At 40.2% G+C, this 20,419-nt stretch overlaps 1 protein-coding gene across 5 annotated transcripts in view; it reads left to right on the forward strand.

Moving 5' to 3' along the window:
• The window catches only part of SLC9A7 (solute carrier family 9 member A7), a 161,334-nt gene that overhangs the window by 84,995 nt on the left and 55,920 nt on the right, over window positions 1-20,419 (forward strand). For all 5 annotated transcript variants that reach the window (XR_011485732.1, XM_070461827.1, XM_070461824.1 and 2 more), the window contains 4 exons: window positions 1,630-1,829; window positions 6,299-6,376; window positions 12,404-12,480; window positions 16,105-16,217. Coding sequence is in view for 4 of the 5 variants with exons in the window: in XM_070461827.1 (XP_070317928.1) it covers window positions 1,630-1,829; window positions 6,299-6,376; window positions 12,404-12,480; window positions 16,105-16,217 (468 nt within the window). In the remaining variant the exon portion in view is untranslated. The remainder of the gene's footprint in view (window positions 1-1,629; window positions 1,830-6,298; window positions 6,377-12,403; window positions 12,481-16,104; window positions 16,218-20,419) is intronic.

The raw sequence follows: 20,419 nt of genomic DNA on the forward strand, positions 1-20,419 counted from the left end.
GGACCTTGGTTGTACCGGTGGACACAATGAAAGTGATGATGACAGAGGCCCGTTATGGACAGCTCTTAATGACAAGTTTTCCTGAGAGTTGGCACAGCCAAGATGGACAAAAAGATTGCCCAGGATTCCAGTCTGTTTGGCTGCCAAATGTACACCATGTGTGTACCTTCTGGATGGTAGACCAAGGTCTCAAGCTGAGATTTTTAAGAACCTCATTTTAAATTTGCAGTAAAAATTTACAACTTAATTTTTTCACAAAGTTCAAGTATGTTAGAACAAGTCTTTAATATTAATAATAACAAGAGCAATAATAAAACAATAGACACAAATCACAGAGTGTGACTTAACTCTCTCTTTCTGGATTTTATATATTATTTGTTCTTCAACGATGTCCTGTGAGTTCTTATATGTCTTGGTGATAAGAGACATTGTAGAACATTATACATGAAGTGAAGTGAAGTGAAGTTGCTCAGCTGTGTCTGACTCTTTGCGATCCCATGAAGTGTAGTCCACTGGGCTCCTCTGTCCATGGGATTTTCTGGGCAAGAATACTGGAGTGGGTTGCCATTTCCTTCTCCAGGGGATCTTCCTGACCCAGGGATCAAACCCGGGTCTTGTGCACTACAGGCAGACTCTTTACCATCTGAAGCACTCTTTACCACCAGGGAAGCACATTATACATGGGACATGGTAAACATTGTTCTTTTTCTCATATAACTTTCTCCTTTAATGGCAAAATGAGGTGGGAAGAGCATTGTACCATTCTCTCTCTTAATATTTCTAACAAAGAACTGAATTTAAAGAGAAATCTGAAATTTTCCTCCTAAGAGAGAATTATAGAAAGTGTCTTGTGGTTATTTGTGTTTTTTTTCCCCACATTTCACTCACTTTTACTTGGGCATGTGTGACTCATGTCCAGGACCAGGGGAGCAACATTTCTTTATAACTCATGGGATTAAATGCTTACACACAGTTTTGCTGTTTTTTTTCCTCCTAAAGGGAAAACCCTACTAAGAACAGAATGTGATGGAAAGACTTGCAGCTAATTATGCTAGTTGTGTCAGTGCTGCAGCCCCAAGAATCCAGGTCTCCAGTTCCTGAATCATGACTGAAAATTTACACTGTGGTGTTTGGCTCCCTAAGGGATATAATTATTTTCTCCATGATATCCAGTACTTGAAATGACCTAAGCAAAAGCCTTTCTTTTCTCTTCTTCCCTTCTTCTGGTGTGTGGCAAAATAAGTTGCTTTTGTAGCAACTAGAAATTCTCGAGGTCTTGTCCTTGCTGGTGGATGGCCTAAGGGATGCTGCTGGTAGAAATCAAAGAGCTCAGTGGTTCTGCTGGGCAGAAAACACTTTGCCTCTTATCACCCATCTTCCTCCCACAAAATCCTGAGATGTGAGACACTATCAGTGGTTCCAAATACTAAGAGCGCCATCATAACCCTGAAAGGTACTGGCCTACCTTGTCCTCCTGGTGGCTGAGGGACCCAAACCAGAGTAGATGGATGCCTAACCCTCCTGAAGGACTGTAGAGTTGTTCCTAAAATACACACCCTCTACTTGGCCTCCAAAAAATAATCTCTCTGTCCTTCCACAGGCCTGATGTTTTCTTCCACTGTGTTTCAGGGCTCATCGTCGGGGTGATCCTGAGGTATGGCACCACTGCCACCAGTGGTCATGACAAGTCACTCAGCTGCACTCAGGAAGACAGGGCCTTCAGCACCTTATTAGTGAATGTCAGTGGAAAGTTCTTTGAATACACCCTGAAAGGAGAAATCAGCCCCGGCAAGGTCAACAGTGTAGAGCAGAACGACATGCTGAGGAAGGTGAGCTGTTGTGGTCCTGACATGGTCTTTGTTTTTTAATGCAAAACTCTTACTGCTTTACTTAATTAAAAACTACTGATGTGGTATTTGATTTTCCAATTCTGTCTTGACCTTGTGAAGAGAAATATTTTCAAATTCCTAGAACATCAGTAACATTCCTGGCTCTCAGTTTGGCTAGGAAGCTTTTGGACTGTGATGAAGAGAAGGAACCAGATTTGAACTTGAGCCTTTTAGCTTTGTCAGACTGACGTGGGCCACCAGTGGTGCACTGTGCTTGTACATCCCCATTCAGCTCCTCTCTCCAACTCCCATCTCTTCTTGACTATGTTTCTTATCCTTGTTATGGTTTAGGAATGAGATTGTTTCTTTCTGAAAATAAGATTGGTTTCTAATTTTTCTTTTAGCTTGTATATTCAGTGTTCAGAAATTATTCTTAGTTCTTCATGATTCTTTTTACCATATTCTACAATTTACATTTCCCAATTTATTGACTGCAATTAGTGATTGCGGTCATAGAGTGCAGCCTGCATTCTGAAAATTATTGTTCTCTGGATCTGCCATAATCCTTAAAGAAAATTATTCTCAACCTGGAACGTTAAACATGCCCATCATCTCTCTGTCCCTAATGGCAATTCTAGTGAGCTCTTTGCTTTCAACCCTTCATAAGAATGCATAGGATTTCCATAAAAACATTTGCGAAATTAAATGCAACTGAGAAAGATACCCAGTGTAAATATCACACTAATGACTGTTCTGAAATGGCCACCCAAGTCCTTCATACTAGAGAGGATGTGGGGGAAAGGGGAAGGACCCCAGCCCATTTCCATCTTTGAGTTTCGTAATAGAAGATGAAGTTGACTTTTACTCTGTTATCTTTAGAAAAACGTGTATTCAGATCCCTCCTTTTTAAACTTTTCCCACATAAAGCAAAGGTGGGAGAACAGACACAGCTAAGATTATTGTTGTCCGTTGAAGGGAGAAGAGGCCTGTTGAGGCAGCTTGGTTGATGCAGAGTATTAGAATGGGTGTCAGGGAACTCTTGTGCTGATTCATACATTTCTGGGTTTGGAGACTTCAGCAAGTCACAAACTCTTTGGCCCCAGTGCCCTCATATTGGATAGATATTGTCCAAGGCCCCTTCTCATTCTGATATTCTCTGCTTTTCAGACTACTTTTATCTTTAGCAAGAAGATAGAATAAAACATAATTTGAATTAAAACATACTGTGAATTAGGCTAATCAACAGTTTCAGTTTCTAAAGTGAAATGCTAATTTAATAATTAGAATTATTAAATATTTAATTATTAAAGATTTAATAATTAGAATGAAGATTTAAAATAATTAATTGAAATAAGAGCCAGTTAATCTACAAACATGAGAAATTCTTTAAAAGGGTTAGGAGGCTTTATAGAATGTTTAATTCTTTTCTGGATGTCATAAGACTTTGTTAATAGTTTCACACTGATTTCCCTGATTGTGCTGTGCTGTACTTAGTTGCTCAGCTGTGTCTGACTCTTTGCAACTGCATGGACTGTAGCCTGCCAGGCTCCTCTATCCATGCAGATTCTCCAGGCGAGAATACTAGAGTGGGTTGCCATTCCCTCCTCCAAGGGATCTTCCCAACCCAGGGATTGAACTGGGGTCTCCTGCATTGCAGGTGGATTCCTTACTATCTGATCTACTAGGGAAGCCCAGTTTCCCTGATTACCTACAGGTAATTTTAGTCTCCTTAGTACATGAACTGTGAACTTCCAGATGATTGAGCTGGATTTAGAAAAGGCAGAGGAACCAGAAATCAAATTGCCAATGTCGGTTGGATCATTGAAAAAGCGAGAGTTCCAGAAAAACATCTACTCCTCCTTTATTGATTATGCCAAAGCCTTTGCCTATGTGGATCACAACAAACTCTGCAAAATTCTGAAAGAGATAGGAATACCAGACCACCTGACCTGCTTCCTGAGAAATCTGTGTGCAGGTCAAGAAGCAACAGTTAGAACTGGACATGGAACAACAGACTGATTCCAAATCAGGAAAGGAGTATGTCAAGGCTTTATATTGTCACCCTGCTTATTTAACTTATATGCAGAGTACATCATGCGAAATGCTGGGCTTGAAGAAGCACAAGCCGGAATCAAGATTGCCAGGAGAAATATCAATAACCTCAGATATGCAGATGACACCACCTTTATGGCAGAAAGTGAAGAAGAACTAAAGAGCCTCTTGATGAAAGTGAAAGAGGAGAGTGAAAAAGCTGGCTTAAAACTCAACATTCAGAACACTAAGATTATGGCATCCAGTCCCATCACTTCATGGCAAATAGAAAGGGAAACAATGGAAACAGTGACAGACTTTATTTTTTGGGGCTCCAAAATCGCTGCAGATGGTCAGTGCAGCCATGAAATTAAAAGACACTTACTCTTAGGAAGAAAAGCTATGACCAGCCTAGACAGCATATTAAAAAGCAGAGATATCACTTTGCCAACAAGGGTCCATCTGGTCAAGGCTATGGTTTTTCCAGTAGTCATGTTTGGATGTGAGAGTTGGACTATAAAGAAAGCTGAGTGCCAAAGAATTGATGCTTTTGAACTGTGGTGTTGGAGAAGACTCTTGAGAGTCCCTTGGACTTCAAGGAGATCCAGCCAGTCAATCCTAAGGGAAATCAGTCCTGAATATTCATTGGAAGGACTGATGTTGAAGCTGAAACTCCAATACTTTGTCCACCTGATGTGAAGAACCGACTCATTGGAAAACACCCTAATTCTGGGAAAGATTGAAGGTGGGAGAAGGGGATGACAGAGGATGAGATGGTTGGATGGCATCACTGACTCGATGGACATGAGTTTAAGTAAGCTCCTGAAGTTGGTGATGGACAGGGAAGCCTGGCGTGCTGGAGTCCCTGGGGTTGCAGAGAGTCGACAACGACTGAGCAACTGAACTGAAAGACTTGATAAATTTCTGTTGATGTTCAGGAAGCCATTAACACCACTGGAGACTTTGGTCTAGGCCAAAATGGCTGTCAGTCAAAAGAGACTTAAATTCATTACAATTATATCTATAAATCATTAGGTGGTAGGATGCAGAAAATTAGTAAAGAATCATGCCCGCACCTTTTATTGTAGTTGAACTTTTGTAACAGTTTAATAAAAATCAAGATGTTTTCATTTGTTGTTTAAGAACATTGACCAGAAGCTTTCTGTTAGTTATCAAAATTGCACTGAATTGTTGTGTCTTAATACATATTTGACAACCCATCAAGAGTAGAGCACTGAAGTGCTATATGGAGAAGAACAGACCAGTGTTCATGGGAGCTGTGGCTTCTCTCCTGTGTGATTTTTCACATTTATGTCATTTTTTAAAATATTCAAACTTTCAGTTCAGTTCAGTCACTCAGTCGTGTCTGACTCTGCGACCCCATGAATCGCAGCATGCCAGGCCTCCCTGTCCATCACCAACTCCTGGAGTTTACCCAGACTCATGTCCATCGAGTCAGTGATGCCATCCAGCCATCTCATCCTCTGTCGTCCCCTTCTCCTCCTGCCCCCAATCCATCCCAGCATCAGGATCTTTTCCAGTGAGTCAACTCTTCACATGAGGTGGCCAAAGTACTGGAGTTTCAGCTTCAGCATCAGTCCTTCCAATGAACACCCAGGACTGATCTCCTTTAGGATGGACTGGTTGGATCTCCTTGCAGTCCAAGGGACTCTCAAGAGTCTTCTCCAACACCGCAGTTCAAAAGCATCAATTCTTCGGCACTCAGCCTTCTTTATAGTTCAACTCTCACATCCATACATGACTACTGGAATAACCATAACCTTGACCAGACGGACCTTTGTTGGCAAAGTAACGTCTCTGCTTTTTAATATGCTATCTAGGTTGGTCATAACTTTCCTTCCAAGGAGTAGGTGTCTTTTTAATTTTTTTTCATTTATTTTTATTAGTTGGAGGCTAATTACTTTACAATATTGTAGTGGTTTTTGCCATACATTGACATGAATCATCCATGGATTTACATGTGTTCCCCATCCTGATCCCCCCTCCCACCTCTTTAATTTCATGGCTGAAATCACCATCTGCAATGATTTTGGAGCCCCAAAAAATAAAGTCTGCCACTGTTTCCCCATCTATTTCCCATGAAGTGACAGGACCAGATGCCATGATCTTAGTTTTCTGAATGTTGAGCTTTAAGCCAACATTTTCACTCTCCTCTTTCACTTTCATCAAGAGGCTTTTTAGTTCCTCTTCACATTCTGCCATAAGGGTGGTGTCATCTGCATATCTGAGGTTATTGATATTTCTCCCAGCAATCTTGATTCCAGCTTGTGCTTCTTCCAGCCCAGCGTTTCTCATGATGTACTCTGCGTATAAGTTAAGTAAGCAGGGTGACAAACTTTAGTCAGTGGCTTAAAATATTAAGGAAATAATATGGCACCAGTTAGTATTAAATAAAAATTGCTTTTTTTAACTTTTAGGTAACATTTGATCCAGAGGTCTTTTTCAACATTCTGTTGCCTCCAATTATTTTCCATGCTGGGTACAGTTTAAAGAAGGTAAGGGATTTTTTTATGGAATTTTTTAAAGCATGGGAATCTCTGTGTTAAGTTATCTGCACAATTTTCTAGTTTTTTTACTTCTCCCGGATTGCTTATTACTATGTTCTGTACCCACTCAGAGACAGCAGCTGATTCATCATCATCAGTGACTCATCTCTGTTTTAAAGTCCAGAACTCTCATCCGTTGCTCTTGGGAATGTAAAATGGTACAGCCTCTCTGGAAAACACTTTCGCAGTTTCTTATAAAACTAAAGTTGAAATAACCATTTGGCCCAGAGATCTTAATTCTGAGGATTTATCCAAGAGAAATGAAAACTGCTATTTACACAAAACACTGTACATCATTATTCATAGCTACTTTATTTGTAATAGCCCATAACTGGAAACAATGTCCCATGATAGGTAAATGGTTAAACAAACATCCATACCGTGGGATACTTCTCAGTAATAAAATGGAACAAACCACTGATACACAAAACAGCCTGGATGGATCTCAAATGTGTTATGCTGAGTGCAAAAATCCAGTCTCAAAAGGTCACATACTATATGGTTTCATTTTATATAGCTTTCTAGAAATGAAAAAATTATGGGGATGGAGGACAAATTAGTGGTTGCCAGTGGTTAGGATGGTTGGGAAAAGAAGTGGGTGACTGTGAGTATAAATGGGTAGCATGAGGGAAATCTTCATGAAAGTGGAACAGTTCTGCATCTTGATTGCAGTGGTGGTTATAAGACTCTACACATGTGATAAAATGACATAGAATTATGCACACACATTGTACCAATATCAGTTTCCTGATTTTGATATTGTAGTACAATTATTTGAGGTATAACCAGTGAAGGTACCACAGGACTTCTCTACACTATTTTTGCAACTTCTGTGAATCTATAATTACTCCAAAATAAAATATTAAAAAAAAATCATTACTGGGACTTCTACAGTGGTCCGGTGGTTAAGACTCTGCCTTCCAATGCAGGGGACATGGGTCCAAGCCCTGGTTGGGGAACTAGGGTCCCACATGCTAGAGGGTGTGGCCAAAAATTAGAAAAAACAGAAGTAAAAACTTTTAAAAAATCTGTCATTTTTGAGGGAGGGTCATTGTGCTCAGCAGCAAGATTGGGTCTAAGCCTCTAAATGTTTAAAATACTAAATACCTTTATAAATAGTGTTAGTGGCTGCCTTTCTCCCCCACTGTGGGACTATTCTTTGAAAATTTAGTTTCCTAAAAGGCCTACTTCAGATAACAGCCAAGGAACTTGTTTTAGCTGTCTTTTTGAAAGGGGACTAGAGGAAACCTTTTCAGTGAGCCTAGAAATGAGAGATGTTGACTGCCGATAAAGCTCAATAACATCCTTAGGAAGTAGAGAATGCCTTCCAAGTTGATAAATCTCTAGATAGATCAATCAAGGTTAAAAATAAGGGAGGAAAGGAACAAATTACTTATATCAAGAATGAAAGAGGTGACATTGCTACAGACCCTTTACACATTAAGAGGACAATAAGAGTGTAATATGAACAACTTTGTACAAATAAATTTGACAACCCAGGTGAAATGGACAAATGGACAAATCTCTTGAAAGGTACAAATTACCAAAACTGACCCAAGAAGAGATGGAAAACTTGAACAGTCCTATATTAATGAAATAAATTGCATTCATAATTAAAAGTCTTTGTACAAGCTCAGATGGCTTCTTTGGTGAATTCTATTTAGCATTTAAAAAAGAAATAATACCAATCCTACACAAAATCTTTCAGAACATAGAGGGGGAGACAATCCTAACTGATTTTATGAGAAAGTGCTTCCCCATTAGGCCAGTTCTGTCAAAGCAACTCTGCAATTGTCAAAAGGTTTTTAAACTATTTCCAACCCACACAAATACAGTTATTTATGGAGCATCTGATATAAGGAATTTTGCATATATCCTTTACTTCTGTTTTTACATACATTATTTCTAATCATCATAGAAACTGTAAGAATGTAAGGGTGGTAGATTACCTCATACCCTTTCTCCCCCAGGTTTCCAACTTATTTATAAACAGACACAGGGAGCTAATTGGCAACTGAATGATCAATTTATGACCCAAAGTTCCTGGCAGTACATGTTAAATGATAAAGGTTAGCCCTTGGTAATGTGGCTTCTTATTACTAACCTCATAAATTGAAGCCACATGCCCTTTAGCCATCAGGTTGGTCATAGTCACAGGTGGGGAGGCTGAAATGGAAAAATCCTAGGAATAGCTGGGCCTGCCAAACGCTGCCTCTGTTGCTCATAGCATAGAGACTATGGGAGCAATAGTGCTCCCCCACTTTTTATAAGAGGGTCAAGGCTGCAAGTCAGGATCAAGCCCATCTCTCCCTTTATAGATCACATGGTTCTTCCTTACTGCATCCTCTTCAGGGAGAAGGGATAGAACTTAAGTTCCCTCTCCACAATGGATGGCTGTATTTCTGCACAGCAGCCCAGCACAAATGTACACTCACAGACATGTAGAGAATATCCTGTATTTAATTAATACTGATGAGGATGTCAAACTCAAGTGACATGTGAGGTTATGTAGATGGTTGAGGACTGAGTCAAGGTTATAACCTGTCTGTCTGACTGGAGGGACTAGGATTGTTCTTGTCCCTCTGAGTTACATTGTCTCTAGATTTAAGTTTTCTGTACAAAAAATGTATCTTTGGGCTTCCTTGGTGGCTCAGTGGTAAAGAATCTACTTGCCAATGCAAGAGACACAGGTTTGATCCTTGATCCAGGAAGATCCCACATGCTGCAGAGCAACTAAACCTGTACATCACAACTATTGAACCCATGCTCTAGAGCCATGGAGCCACAAATACTGAGCCTTCATGCCTCAACTGCTGAAGCCCCGACACCCTAGAGCCCATGCTCTACAACAAGAGAAGCCACCACAATGAGAAGCCGATGTACTGCAACTAGAGAGTAGCCCCTGCTCACCACAACTAGAGAAATGCCCTCACAGCAACAAAGACCCTGCAGAGCCATAAATAAAAAAATAAAACTTTTTTAAAGTATCCATTTTCTGAGTAATTTATGAGGTTGCCAAAGTAACCAGAATCTGTATGTCAGCTGTTGACATGTAACGAATAGATGATCTTACAGATATAAATGATGTTATTCTTTATTTAAATGAAGAATTTGGGAACCACTCTTCATATCAAATGCGTGATGAAGAATTTGGTATTTTAAATAACTTATCTTAATATATAATCAAGGTTATAGTTGCTTGAAAATGAAACCAAATCATTTGTTGTTAAAGTCACTGTAATGGCTGAAAAAAACCACCTTAGTGTTTGCATAACCTTTTCTTTGTCAGCTTCATTTTTTCAGAAGAACAAAACAAATAATAGGCTTTACCAGTTACCAATTTAAGTTGCTTTTGAAATGGTAGTTTTAAAGGTTATTATTAGCTATTAGTTTAGTCTCTTCCTTTTTGATCAGGCACATAAACAGTTGGTTCTTAGGTAGTTGCCATCTCTGATTAAATGTTTTCAGTTAAAATGTGTAATAAGTGTTTTACCAGTCGACTGCTGATGTGTAAACAGATTCATACCCCTTGACCTATGTACATGTAGTTGTCATTAAGACGCAGGCCTTTCTTTTTCTAACTTGAAAAAAGTACTATGGCCTTAGCTTTGATTTTGTACTACCATTCAGTTTGGTTACAGGGTATTAACAGGGAAAGAATTTGCCTGTAGAGACTTTCATGTTTTGTGAATTTCCCCCAGCAAACACACACACATCATGTTAAAATTTTTCAGGGGAATGGAAGGTGATAAGGTTTCCCAAGGAGTAGGAACATAAGACTTAAAATGGTACAACTAAGAATTGGGATTCCAAGGTAGATTTTCATTGAAAATCTTGGTCTGTTTTAGGTTTATATTCTTAATGGCATTACCAGGGCATGCCATCTCCTTTTGTTTCTTTTTGCCATTCTATAATGGAAAGAGAAAAGTAAGGGAGAGACTAAACCAGTCATGTTTCTGTGACCCACATGTGACCATGAACTGTTAAGGCCAAATTAGAAGATGAAAGATATAGGATTCCACGAGACATCTCCTGTTCTTCCTCCCTAAAAGGATGTGGTACAATGCCCTGGGATCAGCAGACTGGTTTCCAGTTCTGGTGCTTCAGTGTGGTGGACATGTGACTTCAGGCAACTCAGATCCCACTTTTGAGCCTTAGATGTCTCTCATAAAATGGTCCAAGGAACACTTTCATGATGGGATTGTTGTGAGAATTGGATGAGCTAATGTATGTGAAAGTACTTTGTAAAGTATGAAGTATGTAGTTGAGTACTAAGTGTAATAATATACAAATAAGTGGCATGTTACACCTTTTTAAAGTAAATTAAAATTCCAATTCACATCAGCTGATATGATTGGGGATAGGTAATTTGTGTGTACGGTGTGTGGTGATGTTAGAATATATCATGAATGCATTTTTGATAGTGGATTTTACATTTCTAATTTTCTGCTTTGGCTAATAACATGTATACAGATGTACTTAACATATTCAAACCAACCATGGGAATGATTACCAGAAGAAAGCCAAGTGGCAAGGGAAAGCATATCTAGGATTAAAATTTTGCTCATGGGTACTCTGCATTGGTTTCATTGGTCTCATATCTTCTTGATGTATTCCCTCTCTGGTTTAAGCACTTGATGAAACTTTTAAAGGCTCATAGTTTTTGAATTTTTTTTTTTTTGGAAATCAAACTGTTTTCCAAAACAGTGGCATGTAAATGCATTAGCATTAAAAAGATAAAGACTGAGGACAATGACTGATATAGGAGGCAAACATAATATGTGTATAATATGTGCAGGCAGTGCCTTCATTTGGTGACTTAGTGTGGGAAGCTTATGAAGGATTTTCTTCTGAGAAGATGGTATACGGGCACGAGGGATTCCTTGATGCCTTCTTTACAGCCTCAGAGAGGCTGGGGAGGACTGAAGCCAAGGTCTTAGATCCTCTGTCTGAAATGCAGGCCAGTGAATGCTCACAACCCTTTGTCTAGTCAGACTTCATGATGGCTGCTTGATCCAGGCCAAGTTCTTCTTGTGCCTTCTATTTCCCTGGTGGTGCACAGCTCACATGCTGGGGCTCTCCTGCTTTTTAAAATTTTTAGATGAAATATTCCTGATTCCTGTTTGACGAGAGTATTTAGGAGATATTTCTTGTACCATTTTTGTTACATAGTTCTGATTGTCCAAGAACAGCTTTATGCCTTGAAAAATAAGGATCATGGCTCAGGGTCCCACGAATGGGATTTTTCCCCATCATAATATCCACAGGCCTGATGATTTATGAGAAGTAAATCCGTGCATGTGCATGTGTGTACACCCTTATAAATTTGCCCATTTTAGATGAAACTACCTGTTTCTTGTTTCTCCATATCTGTCTCTATTGTCCCTCTTTCCCAGGCTCCAGAGATTAATTCACATGAATATCAGGAGACCCCTCGTTGCTGAGTTAAGCTGAAAACTTCTTTGCACTTTCATAGCTTATTAGTTTCAAACTTGTGTCTGTAATGTTCTTCTGAGTACCACCAGAACTGGAAGTGATTAGTTTAATCACTAGGATTAAATAGTTTGGGTTAAATCTGTGAAAATGTTCAATCTACTCACACACACTGTGATTTAATACAATCATTGGGTTAAATCTGTGTAAATGTTCAGTCTACTGTCTCTCTCTCTCTTTCTGACACACACACACACACACACACACACACACACACACACACACTGTGATTTAATACAATCAGCCAGAGTAGTTTTTTCTGAAATTTACTAAAGCCTTGCTTGCTTGCTCAGTGATTGGTAGGACAAAGAACACCTTAAAATCATGATGTTCTAAGACTAATTGCATTTTTCAGGAGTAACTTCAGTTGTTACTTGATTTGATGAAAGCAGTAAGTAAAGTTTCACTTTTTAGAGACTTTGGTGTTTCTAATGTTCACTGTCAAAATTAACAGCGTGGTTCCTGCTTTTTTGTTTTATTCAGAGACACTTTTTCAGAAATCTTGGGTCTATTCTGGCCTATGCCTTCTTGGGGACTGCCGTTTCCTGCTTCATTATTGGGTAAGTGAATGCTTTGTCATATAACCGAATTACCACACTTCCAAAGAGATGAGATCCACATGGGTCCACAGAATCGAATATTTTCCCCCAGCTTTATTGAGCTATAATTGACACATAACATTGTGTAAGTATAAGGTATACAGTGTGTTAATTTGACACATATGAAAATTGCCAAAGATTACCACTGGAGTCTTAGCTTCCACCTTCATCTGGTCACATGGTTACCATTTTTTTTTTGTGGTGAGAACATGTTAGCAACATTTAATTAAGTATATGATGCAGTATCATTAGCTGTGATCTTATGTTGTACATTAGATTCCCAAACTTGTTAATCTTATCACTGGAAGTTTGTACCCTTTGAGCAACACCTACCCATTTCCCCTGCCCCCAAGTCCCTGGCAACTACCAGAGTCCAATATTTTGATGTTTATGATGATTATAATTAAGAGTTATTTTTTTTCATTTATTTTTATTAGTTGGAGGCTAATTATGATACAATATTGTAGTGGTTTTTGTCATACATTGACATGAATTAGCCATGGATTTACATATATTCCCCATCCTGATCCCCCCTCCCACCTCCCTCTCTACCCAATCCCTCTGGGTCTTTAATTAAGATTTAGAGTTACATCAGCCAGTGTGGTAGCTTTTAGCCACATTGTGTGCACATGCATGCTCAGGTGTGTCTGACTCTGTGTGACCCTGTGGACTGTAGCCCACCAGGCTCCTCTGTCCATGGGATTTCCCAAGCAAGAATACTGGAGTAAGTTGCCATTTCCTCCTCCAGGGGATCTTCCCCACCCAAGGATCAAACCCATGTCTCCTGTGTTTCCTGCATTGCAGGCAGATTCTTTACTGCTTGAGCCATCAAGGAAGCACTAGCCACATGTGACTATTTAAATTGAAGTTAAGATTAATTAACATGAAATAAAATAGAACCTAGTCCTGGGATCTTGGTTTCTAATATCATTCTTCAATGTGAAAAGCCAAGGCCCTTTGCAGAAATGGCTGATTCTAGGCTGGGATAGCAAATATGCAGGATGACGATGGAGCATCTTGTAGTGCCAGAGAGTAAGGAAGTGCTCAGAAACAAGCAAACAAAGGGATACCAAAGCATGTCAAAGGGACAGAGAGCCAATCTGAAACCACCCCCTAATGACTAAAGAACAACAAAATAAATTACATTGTTTTGCATTACCATTCAAAGTGTAAAACAAGAATCTTTGCATCTATATTTATATAAAGGGCTCCCTGGTGGCTCAGATGGTAAAGAATCTGCCTGTAGCGCGGGAGACCCAGGTTCAGTCTCTGGGTCGGAATGATCCCCTGGAGAAGGGAATGGCTACTCACTCCACTGTTCTTACCTGGAGAGTTCCATGAACTGAGGAACCTAGTGGGCTACAGTCCATGAGGTTGCAAAGAATTGGACACGACTGAGCGACTGACACACACATACTGATATAAATAAATGATTGGATGAATAAATAAATGGGGGAGAAGTGACATATCTGTTAGAAGAATTCCAAATAATTCGTGCAGATCTAGTCCTCTTCAAGGAGATGAAGCTTGGCCCTTCCCCTGTTTGACTGTGGGCATAGTGACTTCCTTACAAAGAGTACAGCATGCAAAGAAAGAAGTAGCTTTACAGTGGAGAAACCTGACAAATACCACCTCAGCCAGGTGATCAGGATTAACACCCAAATTGGTAAATCATGTCGATAGTCGGTACCTTTGATATTTGTGGTATGAATGGCATTTACCACTGTGTCTTCCTCCTAAAATCAAAGTACCTTAGTCTAATCATGAGCAAAAAAATCAGACAGGTCTCAGATTCTACAAAATACCTGACTAGTACTCCTCCCAACTGCCAGGGTCATCAAAAACATAGAGTCTGAGAAACTGTCACACCAAGAGGAGAGAGAAGAGATATGATGACTAAATGTAATGTGGTATCCTGGATGGAATCTTGGAACAGAAAAGGGCTATTAGGTAAAAACTAAGGAAACTTGAATGAACTGTGGACTTTAGTTAATTTTAAAAAATTATCTGGAAAGCTGGAGATAAAAGCTGGAGCCTTTTATGCCACCAAAAAAATGAGGGGCTTGGACTTTGTCCTGTAAGAGAGTGACAGGATACTTTCATTGATGATGATGGGGAAAATGCTGCCAGAGAGAAGTCTATTGCTCAGGTCTAAGCTTGTGGTAGATAGAAGGAAATGTAGAGGAAGGTCTAGTTTTAAGAAATACTTAAAAGGTAGATGAAAGAAGCCTTGGATAAGCAACAAATAGCAAATCAAATCTATATCATAGTGTTCAGTAGCTTAGTCGTGTCCAACTCTTTGTGACTCCACAGACTGTAGCCCACCAGGCAACTCTGTCCATGGGATTATCTAGGCAAGAATAATGGAATGTGTTGCCATTTCCTCTTCCAGGGTATCATAGAGTTCCTGTGAATTGAAATATAACTGTTCAAGTGTCTGGAACGATGTTCAGCACACAGTAGGCAGAACTTGAAATTATAACTATTTATTCTCAAAAGGATTCAACTCTGCAAAAAGTTCTTGAGCTCCTAGATAATCAATCTACTGTTCTAGACACCCACGGTACAAAGATGAGCAATGATATGGTCTTGACTATTAAGAATCTTTTTACTGGAGATTGGCTACAGGGTACAATGAGTCTATACTGTGCCTGTTTATTTTTGGTTAAATCTATTCCTAAGTGTTGTAATCTTTTTGATGCCATTGTAAATGGGATTGTTTTCTTAATTTCTCTTTATTCTGTGGTTGTTTGTATTCCCCTAATCCCTACAGGTGCTGCCAACACACACACACACACACACACACACACACACACACCCCTTTAATAACAAGTACTAGGCATTTTAACACTCCTCACTCCCCCTAATTTGTGAACTGTCCTGTAGGAAATGTGATCTGCTCAAGGTGAAGTATTAACTTGATGGTCCTTCTTGGGCCATATCATATTCTGCACAGTGTGTAAGGAAGGCTGCTGCTAACCTGTCTAAGCCATGCAAAGAGTGAGAAGCCAGATATGTCAGTGGGTACACTGATATTTTAATGGAAGATTTTAAAGAGTTTTGCCTCTTTTCCCTTTTTTGTAGTAATTATTGGCAGAGAAGGTTGACCACTTGGATCATTGTGGCCATCCCATTTTTTTTCTCTCCACCTTGATCCAGTCCATTCATTTCCATGACTTTAAATGCACTCTCTCAGAATCCTGGGAGTTTTGTAGCAATTTATTACCCATTTTGCAGGGTTCTTTCTCTTCCTTTCTTCCCTACTACCTAGTTGCTTAAAATGCCCTAACTGTTGCTAGTTGAGGATCGAACTTTATAGTTGTAAGTACAATTTAAAAGTATGGAATGCTCAATATACCTCAGGAAGATGACAGTAACTGCAGACCATTACTTGGTGCCAAAGTCTTATTTGCACATGTTCCTGGTTAGTGTCCAAACACAGCAGCTGCCTGATGTTTCCACAGACCTCTTTGGAAGTACAATATTCTAGTATTCCTCTGCTTGTGTATTTGCCAGCTTATTCGAGTAGGTGGGTTTTCTTTTCTATTTTTTTCTTCTGACACAGTTTACCTTTTCTTGTTATAGAAATCTCATGTATGGTGTGGTGAAGCTCATGAAGATTGTGGGGCAGCTCTCGGATAAATTTTACTACACGGATTGTCTCTTTTTTGGAGCAATTATCTCTGCTACTGACCCAGGTATTTGCATATTTGGCCTTATTGCCATGATGTTCCATTATTTAAATCTTAAAAAGCTCAGAGCAATCATTAACTTTCATAAAAGTAGAGGAAGAGACCAGTAAGTCAAGTGGTCTAATGGACTTAGATGGCTTTTCTAAGAAGGGCCTGCCTTTCCCTTTTTAACTGTTCAGGAAAAGTTAATTGAATGGACAAAGTCAGATTCTTGATATTTTTCTTTCTTTCTCTTTCTGTTATTCTTTTATTTTCCCCACATTTTTAAGATACCTGTAACAGCAGTCTTCAGTCAGTGAATTGTAATTTCTCAGTCTATGTCCAATTGGAAACGGCTGTTGTGACCCTGTTCTCTTTGATTCCAAGGGTTGAGCTGTGAGGGGAGCAGCCTGTTTACTCCCTGCCTTTAGAAGTCACTTGCCTAGTCTGTCATCCCCTGCCTATCTCCACCCCCGCCCCCCACCGCCAGTACCTGATTGTCCACACCTGTAGTCCTCATCTTGGTCGGATACAGGGTTGCCCAGGAGGGCCATGGCAGACTTCTTGCCTTGCTTTCTAAGGTGATGGGCAGGGAGAATGAGAGATTGAAAATCAGAACAGCCAAGTTTAGACCAGTGCAAAGTGTTAATTATTAAAATTAATTATAAAGCTAGTATTTATCATCATAGATGAATGAGCTAACTGTACATTATATTTTTACTATTGGTGCAATAGTATTTTGGACTTCCCTTGTGGCTCAGCTGGAAAAGAATCTGCCTGCAATGCGGGAGACCTGGGTTCGATCCCTGGGTTGGGAAGATTCCCTGGAGAAGGGAAAGGCTACCCACTCCAGTATTCTGGCTTGGAGAATTCCATGGACTGTATAGTCCATGGGTCTCAAAGAGTCAGACATGACTGAGCGACTTTCACTTTCACAATAGTATTTTAGGAAAATCGCGTTTAAAAGTCAAAAGGACTTTTGAAAATTATGTAGCTCAAGCCTTCACTTTATTAAGTCTTTGAACTTTGCTGTGCATTGTTGGATGGCTTCTAGTTGCCCCTCCAGGTTTACACACCATCCTTCTCCACTGTCTTCTTGGCACTGGGAGGCTGACTTGTACAGAAGATTTCAAAGGTTCCTATGCCTTCTACTTTCCTATTGGATTTGTCCATGGGGCAGCACCAGTAAGAGACTGAAGTAGGGGTAGACATGCAGGGTTCCTGTGAGTTGCCTGTGTCCCTGATCAGAGGTCACAGCTCCTGTTTGAGTGACCCTCTCCACAGAGCTCCTGGTTCTGACAGTCACTCCTTCGGGCCCAGGGATGGCATAAAAGCTCTCTGTTTTCAGCTGCAGGTAACTGACCCCCCCTCTCCCATACACTCTATGTGCTTATGCTTAGTCATTGTGTCCGACTCTTTGCGACCCCATGGATTGTAGCCTGCCAGGCTCCTCCATCCATGGAATTTTCCAAGCAAGAATAGTGGGGATCTTCTCCAGGGGATCTTCCCACCGCAGGGATCGAACCCGGGTCTCTTGCATTGCAGCCAGATTCTTTACCATCTGAGCCACCAGGGAAGCCCTGTACTCTCTCTACACTTCTATAAATAATCCCTTTTTAAACACTCCTCAAATTGCTCATCTAGTTCTTGCCAGAACCCTTGCTGATAAAGTCCTGGGACCCAGGTTTCCTGGGCTGCCAGCCCTATGCTCTGCTCACTGAGATTAACCGACACCAGTCTTCAGTTCCTGAGTGAGTGACTGACTGACTGCTGTGAACAGAGGCCTCTGGTGCCAACCCCCAGTAGGTATACTGTATGAGTAATCAATAAAACTTCAGTCAGGTCCAACCACTGAGATTTTGGGAAGTTTGATACTGCAGCAGGAAAACAGCCCATCTCACAGGGCCTGTTTTCTCATCTCTAAATTGGGGGATATGATAATACTACCCACTTAGGGTTTTCATGAGGACTAAACAAGATTGTAAAATGTTTATCATAGTGCCTGCTTCCTGGTAAGACCTTAATTATTGTTGTTGTTATGATAATTTTTCTTCAACATTGGGCTCAAAACAAGACAGTTTTTATGTTACATAATAATAAACTAGAGTAACAATTTTATATTAGGGTTTTTCAAAGAAACAGAATAAATAGATATGTGTGTGTGTGTACATAGCAGGGAGGAGGAGAGGGAACAAGATATTAATTAATTATAAGGCCTTGGCTCATGTGATTATGGAAACTGTAGAGGTCCCAAGATCTGCAGTGAAATCTTCAACCAATTCAATGAGTCCCACCCTCATTGTGGAGGGCCATCTGCTTTACTCAGTCTACTGATTCAAATGTTAATCTCATCCAAAACCTCAGATACATCTACAATAGTGTTTAATCAAATATCTGGGCACCCCATGGCCCAGTCAAGTTCACAAATAAAATTAACCTTCACAGGTCTTATGTAAGGAGACACACATATTGTTCATGTAATAAATAATCCACAAAACAAGAACTTTTTTAGCCTAATCCCTAAAGATTTTTCTGGTTATGTAACTTGCTTAACTGTTTTTAGGGGTGGAAGAAAGAGATTGACCTTGTGTCTTGAAGATGTATTAGGAAGAGATTACATGTCTGTCTTTTAGAAAGTAGGCCTGCTGGTGATGCCCCATGTTGATGTCTGGTTCGCATCTGAATGCTTACAGTAGTGATTTTATTGCCTAGATTTATGATTATCTGGATCTGCCTTGTGATATAGTTGACATTTTTCAAATCCAAATTATTTTTTGCTTACTTTCAAATAAATGAATTAAACTTTTTGTAAAGAAAGGCACAATGAGGGGTAGATTGGGAATCTCCCTTAATCTCTATCAAAAATAGAGCAAGCAGGACAGCAAAAGAGAAAACAGACTGAACTAGCTGACAGAGTATCTTGATGAATCCCCTGATATCAACTGGTGGGTCAAACTACCCACAGCAGTGAAACTTTGGGATAAGAACAGCAGTTATGCTGGAGGAAGCAAAGGGAAGAGGGGACTGCTGGTTGTTTTGATTGTCAGGGCACCCAGAAATATCCTGCAAGTATACACACTCAAAAGAACGGGTTCCCACTGGGAGTCAAGAATTTTATGGTTCTGTCAGTTAACAATAGTTAATATTGGGAGGATGCCTCTCAGGCTCCCATTTGTGGGTGAGGGCAAGGAGACTGGAGGAGGTGTGAGGCTGCTGGAGGGACCTGGGTCCTCAGGGCTCTTAGGAAATCCCTTGTGGAAGATCTCTCTGCAACAACAGAGCTACTCCATAAAAATGACCTGCTTAGACCACTGACCTTGATTGAGAGGGCATTAGAGGAGAAAGAAAAGTCAGATTTTAATGGTGAAGGAGACCAGAGGAAGTAGATCTCAGGTTGAGGAGGTGGCTGTATTGAGGAGGTGGCTGTATTGAGGAGGTGGCTGCACCGAGAGGCCATATTTTTAAATATTTCAGTGTAAAACCAGAAGAGGGAGCCATAGAGCCATGAAACTAGGAAAGCTGTTCTGGGCTTCTACCCGCCTCACTCACTGTGAGCAGCAGAAATGGATTGAGGTTGAATTTCACATAAACAGAAGAAAAAGTGGGGATAACCTCTCTGAATAATAAAGTTACAGATAATGAAGTCATACCAGAAAAAGAGGCTCCCAAAGGAGATGAAACTTTATTAATATGCCAACAGAAGCTAAAGGAAGTTAATAAAACGATAGAAGTTAGAACTGTATACATCAGGGTTGGACAGTTAAGAAAAGAGAAAACTAAACAATAGGGCATTAGGAAAAGAGAGCTAACAGAAAGGAATGAAAGGGGGAAGTCATAGAGTAAAAGACATGTCAGTTCAGTTCAGTCACCCAGTTGTGTCTGACTCTGTGACCCCATGGACTGCAGCACGCCAGACCTCCCTGTCCATCACCAATTCCCGGAGTTTACTCAAACTCGTGTCCACTGAGTAGGTGATGCCATCCAACCATCTCATCCTCTGTTGTCCCATTCTCCTCCTGCCTTCAATCTTTCCCAGCATCAGGGTCTTTTCCAATGAGTCAGTTCTTGGCATCAGAGGGCCAAAGTATTGGAGTTTCAGCTTCAGCATCAGTCCTTCCAATGAATGTTCAGGACTGATTTCCTAGAGGATTGACTGGTTAGATATTCTTGCAGTCCAAGGGACTCTCAAGAGTCTTCTCCAACACCAGAGTTCAAAAGCATCAATTCTA

The sequence above is a fragment of the Odocoileus virginianus genome, chromosome X (assembly GCF_023699985.2).
Source record: "Odocoileus virginianus isolate 20LAN1187 ecotype Illinois chromosome X, Ovbor_1.2, whole genome shotgun sequence".
NCBI lineage: Eukaryota > Metazoa > Chordata > Mammalia > Artiodactyla > Cervidae > Odocoileus > Odocoileus virginianus.